The sequence below is a fragment of the Grammomys surdaster genome, unplaced genomic scaffold, assembly GCF_004785775.1.
Source record: "Grammomys surdaster isolate TR1022 unplaced genomic scaffold, NIH_TR_1.0 125977, whole genome shotgun sequence".
Taxonomy (NCBI): Eukaryota; Metazoa; Chordata; class Mammalia; order Rodentia; family Muridae; genus Grammomys; species Grammomys surdaster.
The window spans coordinates 309,036-318,573 of NW_021620793.1; the positions used below are offsets into that span (position 1 = coordinate 309,036).

Sequence of the window (9,538 nt, forward strand, 5' to 3'; positions counted from 1 at the left end):
CTGAGGAGGCTGGGGAGGCTGAGGAGGCTGAGGAGGCTGGGGAGGCTAAGGAGGCTGAGGAGGCTAAGGAGGCTGGAGAGGCTGGGGAGGCCGGAGAGGCTGGGGAGGCTGGTGCTAAGTGCTCTGTAGCCTGTGATGACGATGATGATGAGGAGGAAGAGGTCTGTAATGATTGATAGTGCCAGTGGCAGAGACGGGGTGACGTCACTAGCAATGCTGACTGTAGCCATAACGGAGGTGGTTAACATGGGTGTAGGGATGATGGTGGCGATGGTGGTAGTGGTTGTAGCGGTTACCGTGACGTTGGTGATGAGGATGGTTGGGAGTGATGGCGGTAGTCATGGTGACAGTAGTGATGATGGTTATTGCGTTAGTTGTTCTAATGATTTTCAAGATGGTGGTGAGGATGTTGGTGGTGGTGATGATGGTGATGGCAGTGGTGATGTCATTGTTGTCGGTGATGACCACAGACATACGGTAACAGTGATGGTGGTGGCAGTGCTGGGATAGTGGGAGATGACGGTGACAGTGGGGATGGATGGCAGAGTTGGAGGAGGTCACTGTGGGTGTGAGTGGACAGTGGTAGGGATCACGGGGATCACGGTGTAGTCACAGGGACGGTGGTGACAGGAGTGCTGTAAGTACTAGAACCATCTAGGGTGTTCCTTGTCAGATTTTCTCGTGTGGGGGAAGAGAGCAGAGGTTCCTCCTATTCTCCCTCCCCTGCTCCCCTGTGCTCCCCGTGGACACGCTCCTCACGGTGTGTGGCTCACAGGTTCACCATGAAGGTGCTGGGCTACAACCTCATGCAGGCCATGCGCTTCGCCGTGGAGGAGATCAACAACTGTAGCTCTCTGCTGCCCGGCGTGCTGCTCGGCTACGAGATGGTGGACGTCTGCTACCTCTCCAACAATGTCCAGCCTGTGCTCTACTTCCTGGCACAGGACGACGACTTCCTGCCCATCCTCAAAGACTACAGCCAGTACAGACCCCACGTGGTGGCCATCATTGGCCCAGACAACTCTGAGTCCGCCATCACCGTGTCCAACCTTCTCTCCTACTTCCTCATCCCACAGGTGATGCCTGGGAGAGGGGAGAGGCAGAGGGGAAAGTGTCCCGAGGGAGGGAAACTCTTCCTCCCTGCCAGGCATGGAGGGGACATGTACAGGAGCAGACAGCAGCTCAGGCTTAGGACTGACTTACTGGGAAGCCTGTGACAAATCTCTTCACCCTTCTGAGCCTCAGTTTCCCCATCTGTAAAATGGGCTGATGAAACTCCATTCTAGGACTATCTGTGGGTTGAAAGCTGTCAACCCAAAAGAGTTTTCAGCACACAGTAGGTGGTCTGCAATGCCACCATTACCACAAAATGCATCTTTCTCCAGAATGAGGACTAAGGAACAGGCAGTATTAGCTTGCTCAGTTGCCTAGCACAGGGCCTGACTCATAGTAGGCCTTCAAGGAGTGTCACTAGGGCCTGGGGAAATGGCTCAGATGGTAAAGTGTGCAGGCATGGGGACCTGAGTTTGGATCTCCAGCACCCACATAAAAAACCAGGACCAGCAGTGGGGGAGAGGGTGTGGAGACCGGGATTCCCTGGCCTGTGGGTCAGCCAGTCTTACCAAACTAGACTTCCAGGCCTTATCTCCAGAAATACGGTAGAGAGTGACTGAGTAAGATGCCTAATGTTGACTTCTGGCCTCCATGTGTGTATAGACATGTGAACCTATACACACGTGTTCACACATACACACATCTGTGTGCATACACACACATGCACACATATACACATATGTACATATACACACATACCCCAAAAGTGCGGATCACCTATTATCTTTTAAAGTTGGGGGTAAGGGAATGAATGGGGCAAGAGACAGGGTCTCTTCACAGCCCTGGCTGTCCTGGAACTCACTCTGTAGACCAGGCCGACACTTTGAACTCACAGAGATCCTCCTGCCTCTGCCTCCTGAGTGCTGGGATTAAAGGAATAGACAGCCACTCCTGGCATCTTTTAAATATTTTTGGATTTCATTTCCACTTATTGGGAGAGACTACATGCATGTGTCATGGCACATGTATGAAGGTCAGAGCATTCTCCTTCCACCAGTGGATCTGGTTTGACAGCAGTGCCTGTATCTCCTCAGCCATCCTGTGAGGCTGGGATGGCTATCGAGCTAACTGTCCCCAGCCACATGGGTGAAAGTACCCAGTCCAGCACAGGTGTAGAATATTAATTATAAAGCAGATTGCCACACAGTAGGCTGGTACAACTATAGGAATTGCTGCTGCAGCTCTTGCCTCGTGAAGTCCCCAGAGTGGAGTCAGACACATAGTAGGTACTACATGTGTGCTAACATTTTGATGTGCAATGTCTGGTCCAGGTTGAGTTTGTCCATTTATCCATGTAACAGATATTTCTTGAACACCCGCTGTGTGTCAGGGATGGCTGTAGGTGCTGGGGACTAAGCATAAGCCCTTGCAACCTGCCTTCTATGGGAAGACACACTTCCTCTAACAAGGCCACACCTCCTAATAGTGCTATTCCCTTTGGGTCAAGCATTTTTTTTTTTTTTTGGTTTTTTCAAGACAGAGTTTCTCTGTGTAGTCCTGGCTGTCCTGGAGCTCACTCTGTAGACCAGGCTGGCCTCGAACTCAGAAATCTGCCTGCCTCTGCCTCCCAAGTGCTGGGATTAAAGGCGTGCGCCACCACTGCCCGGCAGGGTCAAGCATTTAAATACATGGGTCTATACCTATTCAAACCAACAAAGATGGGCTCTATGAACTGGAAGTTAGGGAGGGAGAGTCTGGGATAGACATTCTGGGGGGATTTGGGTGAAGTCTGCCTCTATAGCAAAAGGTGAGTGAGGTCTGCCCCTGCAGACACCAGAAAGATCACCAAGGGCATTGACAATATCCACTCTCAGCTTTCTGAATGGAAGGCAGGTATTTCATCTTATCTCCCCTATTGGGGGGACACCCCAGAATGATTAATAGTCCTGGTTTCCCTATTGACCTTTGGTCAAAAAGACTTTTATGCCTCCAACACCCATGGACAGGTGGGAAGATGGTGGGTGGACTCAGAGAAGAACCAGAGTCTGGGGTTGGAAAAGTCAAGTGCGAGATGGGAGGTGGGCGTTCCCAAATCCAAGCCTGAGGTTCAGGAGGGAGGATGGAGCCAGGGTTGGATGACGGGGCTGCAGGCAATGGTGTTTGTAGAAGAGGCTACGTGAGGCTCGTAAGGGAGCTGGTGTGGTGGGACAGAAACGAGGCTGGGAGCCTCATTTTGGGGTACACTGAGGGAGGCTATGAGGTCACAGCAGAGGGTGCGTGGCTGACGATGAGGCTGGGATGCTGGGGGTAGGATGAGAGCCGTGCTCAGGAGGAGGCTGCTAAGCTGTGGGAAGAGACAGGCTCGCTAACCCATGGGAAGAGACAGTTACCACTTAGCCAGGGTGTGACACATAACAGGTGCCCTGTCAGGGGCACTAGGCGAAGAAGGGACTGATGTGGGTCACCCAGCCAGGGCACAGTGCATAGTAGGACCTCACATGTACTAAGGTGGCCATGATGATGACAGCATAGATGCAGCCCTGGGCATGTATGTGTCCCTATGTGTCACCAGGGTAATGATGTCAGACGGAGCCCTTTTCTAACACCTCCCTCTGGCAGGTCACATACAGTGCCATCTCCGACAAGCTGCGGGACAAGCGGCGCTTCCCTGGCATGCTACGCACAGTGCCCAGCGCCACGCACCACATCGAGGCCATGGTGCAGCTGATGGTTCACTTTCAGTGGAACTGGATCGTGGTACTGGTGAGTGATGACGACTACGGCCGCGAGAACGGCCACCTGTTGAGCCAGCGTATGGCCAATGCTAGCGACATCTGCATTGCCTTCCAAGAGGTTCTGCCCTTACCCGAACCCAGCCAAGTCATGACGTCCCAGGAGCAGAGCCATCTGGACAACATCCTGGACAAGCTGCAGCGGACCACGGCACGCGTGGTGGTGGTGTTCTCGCCGGAGCTGAGCCTGCACAACTTCTTCCTCGAGGTCGTGCGCTGGAACTTCACGGGCTATGTGTGGATCGCCTCTGAGTCCTGGGCTATCGACCCGGTTCTACACAACTTCACAGAGCTGCGCCACACAGGTACTTTTCTGGGTGTCACCATCCAGAGGGTGTCCATCCCTGGCTTCAGCCAGTTCCGAGTGCGTCAGGGTAAGCCGGAGAATCCCATGCAGAACAAGACCAACCTGCGAGGTACCTGCAACCAGGACTGTGACGCCTGCTTAAACACCACAGAATCCTTCAACAACATACTCATGCTTTCGGGGGAGCGTGTGGTCTTCAGCGTGTACTCAGCAGTCTACGCGGTGGCCCACACCCTCCACAGACTCCTCCGCTGCAACCGGGTCCGCTGCACCAAGACAGTGATCTACCCATGGCAGGTGAGGGCCTAGACACGCAGAGACTGACTCCACCATTGCTGTGCTCAGGGTCTGAGCAAAAGGGGTACAGGAAGCCACAGGGCATCCCCTAACTCCAGATGCCCAGCAAGCACAGGGTCTGAGTTCGAATCCTCAGCAGCCATGTAAGAAGCTGGACTTGGCTGCAGACTTGCCTATAAACCCAGCGCTGGGGCAGGTAGAGGTGGGAGCTTCATTGGCATTGATGGCCGCCAGTAGAGCTCCAGGGAATAAGATGGGAAGTGAGAGAGAAGGACACTTGATGTTCTCTTCTGGGCTCTGTACAGGTGGACAGACATCCATACTCCCTCCCAGCCTGTCCATACCCTACACACACACACACACACACATAAACGCACACGCACACGCAGATGCACGCACACACAGACACACATGCAAACACACAGACACACAAACACACACACATATGCAGACACACACACACAAACACACACACATACACACACACAGACACACAAACACACATACAAACACACAGACACACAAACACACTCACACATACACAGACACACACACACAAACACACACACATACACACACACAGACATACAAACACACATACAAACACACAGACACACAAACACACTCACACATACACAGACACACACACAAACACACACACATACACACACATGCACATGCACGCACACACAGACACACACAGACACACACAGACACACACAGACACACACAGACACACACAGACACACACAGACACACACACAGACACACAAACACACATACAAACACACAGACACACAAACACACAGACACATACACACACACAGAGGCAGACACACACACACACAGACACACACACAGACACATACACACACACAGACACACACACACACACAGAGCAGCCTAACTCTGATCTATTTCAGTCACATATCACCACCCCATAGCCCCAGAACCTAGCCCCCCAGTTCTAAGTACCTACGTTTTGAAAGGTGCAGTTCTTTGAAAGGCATTTGGCGGCCAGCCGCGTGCCAGCCCTTGAGTGCTGAGACGCTGGTAGCCTGTGTCATTGCTCAGGGTGGTGCTACAGCGCTTGCCATGTGCTCACTAGGATGTGTCCTCACGGTTGATCTTGCACACTTAACGGAGGCTGAGGCTCAGGGAGCCAAAGTTACAAAGTCAACTAAGAACTGAGCTAGGACTGCAGGTCAGCCCCAGGCTGCTCTGGTAGGAGCACGTTTTTTTAGTTAGCAACAGTATGGGGAGCTGACCCTACGGTTTAGGGGAGCAGGAATGGGGGAAGGTCCAGCTGATGTTTGCAGTTGAGAGAGCCCCTGGAGGGATGCCCCAGGTGACTACTAGGAGAAAGGAGAAGAAAGCATTAGCCTCTGTTGCACTTCTAAGTTTTTCCTGTTTTCTTAATGTTTTATTTATATGAGTGTTTGCCTGTGTGTTAAGTCTGTGCACCACATGTGTTCAGGGCCCGTGGTCTGAAGAGGCATTGGATTCCCTGGAACTGAGATTGCGGGTGGCTGTGTAGTTGCTGGGAATTGAACTCAGGACCTCTGGAAGAGCAGCACTCTTAACCGCTGAGCCATCTCTCCAGCTCCCTTACTAAGTTTCTAATATGGCTCTAGAACCCAGAAGAGTTCTATTGCTTCCATTTTGCAGAAGAGAAAACTGGAAGTTTCTTCTGTCAAGAAGCTAGAAGTTCAGAGAGGTTGGGCTGAGACCTAGCTCCAGACTAGGTTCCAGAGTCACCACGCTACAGTCCCATGTCTCCAGTGCTCCCATTAGACAGGTCACGTTGAGGCTGGGGTGGGGGTGGGGGCTCGGTAGACTCTCAAATGTCTGGTCCCATCTGATGCCAGCTCTGCTATCTTTCTTCCTGATCCCCCTAGCTACTCAATGAGATCTGGGATGTCAACTTCACACTCCTTGGCAACCAGCTCTTCTTCGACCGGCAAGGGGATATGCCGATGCTTCTGGACGTCATCCAGTGGCAGTGGGACCTGAGCCAGAACCCCTTCCAAAGCATTGCCTCCTACTCCCCTACCGAGAAGAGGCTGATCTACGTCAGCAATGTGTCCTGGCACACCCCCAACAACACGGTCAGCTCGGAGGGTAGCACCTGGGGGCTTGTGAGAAGGGACTCCAGAGATGCATCAGAAATAGCCCGCAGGGTCTTCACTTGGGGTGTAGGGTCTAGGGCCATGTCCTTCTTTGTCAACCAAGAGCTGTGGAGTTGAAGGTGCTTTAGCTCCAGGAGATGGGGAACCAAGGGCTTCAGCCCACAGCCCTGCGCTGAAGTGCACGTGGCTCCCCTGTCAGCCTGAGGTGATGGGTTAGGTACGTCCCTTGATGCTACTGCCAAACAACTGACAAGAAGCAGCTTAATGGATGCATTTCCGCTCAGGGTTTGAGGATATGGTCTGTCATGGTGGCTGACCCCATCGCATCCACAGACAGGCAGCAGAGAGAGACAGATGCTGGGGCTCAGTTCCCTTTCTCCTTGTTATTCAGGCCAAGATCCCAGCCCATGGGATGAGGCCACCTGCATCCAAGGTGGATCTTCACTCTGCTAAAATTTTCTAGAGACACCCTCTCAGACATACCCAGAGGTGTGTCTTCAGAAATCCTAAACTGCATCAAGTTGATAGGATTACCCATCATGGCGACCGAGGCTACTGCTCTCCCCGTTGTATAGGCCAGAACACCAAAGGCACAGAGAGGCTGTGTAATCTCCTTAACTCCACACAGCTTGTCTATGGTAGAGGCTTTCTCTATCCAGCCTTCCAGCTATAGCCGATCACCACTGTTGAGTCTGTGGAGTGAATCAGGTTCATGTCTCTCTGTTTTCTTGAGCTCGAACCAAAGATGTTCTTTGTCTCAGGTTCTGGAGGCAGAAGCCGAGGTGAGGCTGGTCCCTGCAGAGGCCAGGAAACTGCTTGGCCTCTCTCCTGCTGTTTGGCAGCTTGCTGGCACTCCCTGGCTCTCCAGGGATGCTCCTCTCTGATCTTTGCCTTCGCTATCTGATAGTCTGTGGTCTTGTCAGTATCCACGTATCCCCTCTGTGTTCTTAAACACCAGTTCTCTCGGATGAGGGACCCTTCTTTTCTTTAGTTATATATGCAATAGCCCTACAATGGAGTCAGGTCATATACTTAGGACATAGACCTTAAAACCTGCAAGGTCACTGGGCAGTGGTGGCGCATGCCTTTAATCCCAGCACTTGGGAGGCAGAGGCAGGCAGATTTCTGAGTTTGAGGCCAGCCTAGTCTACAGAGTGAGATCCAGAACAGCCAGGGCTACACAGAGAAACCATGTCTTGAAAAAAAAAATAAAAAAAATAAAAAATAAAAATAAAAGCCACAAGGTCTTAGTCTTGGTTCCCATTGAAATGCAGACCTGAGGTAAGGATCACGTGTGATGGATTATTACAGACGTGCCTCCAAATACCAAGACTTGGAGATGGGAAAGCTTGCAGCAGGGGAGAGGAAAAGCCAGTCCAAGAGAATGTCCTCAAGACAGACACTGCTGTGACCCACGGTAGCACCGTTTTCCTGTTACCTTCCAAGGATCTGCCTCAGAGCTGAGTCCCAAGGGAGAGAAATGAGCAGCATGAATTATCTGGATCCCACCCGTTGGTGGCCAAGGGTTGCTCTGTGGAGTGCTAAGCCCTTGGATTTCCATGTCCCGTGTAGCTGAGTGCCTCGCAGCTCCTGGTGGACATCTTACATCACAGCCACATGGCAGAGAGTGAAAGGCACGGCCTGCTAGCTGAGGCGAGGTGCTAGCCAGTGATGGCTGCGTGAGATTGTCCTGCGTGAGTCTGGAGGGCCACAGGGCATTTAGGATAGTAGCCAGCCCTGTCTGTGCAAAAGAGGCACTTGGTGGCCAAGTGACAGGCAGTAACCCCCACTCTGGAGTCCCTCTTCTTCACTAGCGTGTGGCTGCTCTGAGGGAGTCCCTGGAATGATGGTAAACTCCATCCTAAGGTCCCCAGTGCCAGCTGCCTGACTGTAAATGTCCCCAAGACAGAGGCATAGTACGGTTGTCCTCAGGTGCCCAGCAGTCTGCCCTGCATGCCCCATTCGGGTTCCTGTGAGAACCGAAGCCCCCTCCTTCTGTGACCCTCTCATTCATTGGTGGGGAGACCCCAGAGGAACCAGCTGGTTTGCCACGGATAGGTCTCCCCAGTGACCTGGGAATCCCACCGCTCTGACCCTAAGACCTCCGCTCTTACAGTCTAGTGAGCACCAGTGATTTTAGGTCCTTCATTATTTATTTGTTTGTGTGTGGTGATGGGAATCCAGCCCAGGGGCTTACACATGCTAAGCGACCTCTCTGTATACTAGCTAGCCGTATTCTTCTCTTCCCCCGTCTTTATCTCTCCCTTCCCTCCTTCTTCGTTTCCTCTCCCTCCTTCCCTTCCTCCTTGCCTTCCCTTTTTTCTTCTTTCTACATGTTGACAGAGTCTCTAACCCAAGTTGGTCTCAAATACACTATGTAACTGAGCATGAAATTGAATATCTGATCCTCCTGCCTCTACTTCCTAAGTCCATGGCTTATGGAGATGGGTTCAAACCCAGGACTTCTTGTGTGCTGGCCAATCACTCTGCCAACTGAGTTACATCTCCAGACCTCTTCTTGGGTTTTCTTATGTAGCCCAGGACGGACCTTCTGCAAGAGCAGCCAGTGCTCTTAACCTTTGAGCTGTCTCTCCAGTCCCTCCTTCTGTTATTTATCTAAGTTGGTTTTTCTGTGTTTGGAGAACATGACCACCATGATTTCGATCCTTTTAATTTGATCAAACCTTACATCACAGCTTAGCACAGATCTGTCCTGGTAACGCCCACATGAACTCGGTGGGTAAGATGCTGCGCTTTGCTCCTACAGAGCAGAGTGTCCTTTTAGAACATCCTGTTAGAGCCTCCTGTTAGAGTGTCCTGCTATAGTGTCCTGTCAGAGTGCCCTGTCAGAGTGTCCTGTCATAGTGTCCTGTCAGAGTGTCCTGTCAGAGTGCCCAGTCAGAGTGTCCTGTTAGAGTGTCCTGTCAGAGTGTCCTGTCAGAGTGTCCTGTCAGAGTGTC

At 52.1% G+C, this 9,538-nt stretch overlaps 1 protein-coding gene across 1 annotated transcript in view; it reads left to right on the forward strand.

Moving 5' to 3' along the window:
• Tas1r2 (taste 1 receptor member 2) overlaps positions 1-9,538 on the forward strand; it is a 17,182-nt gene that overhangs the window by 1,560 nt on the left and 6,084 nt on the right. Inside the window, exons 2-4 of the mRNA XM_028754045.1 lie at positions 776-1,076; positions 3,673-4,449; positions 6,348-6,557. Of these exons, the coding sequence (XP_028609878.1) occupies positions 776-1,076; positions 3,673-4,449; positions 6,348-6,557 (1,288 nt within the window). The remainder of the gene's footprint in view (positions 1-775; positions 1,077-3,672; positions 4,450-6,347; positions 6,558-9,538) is intronic.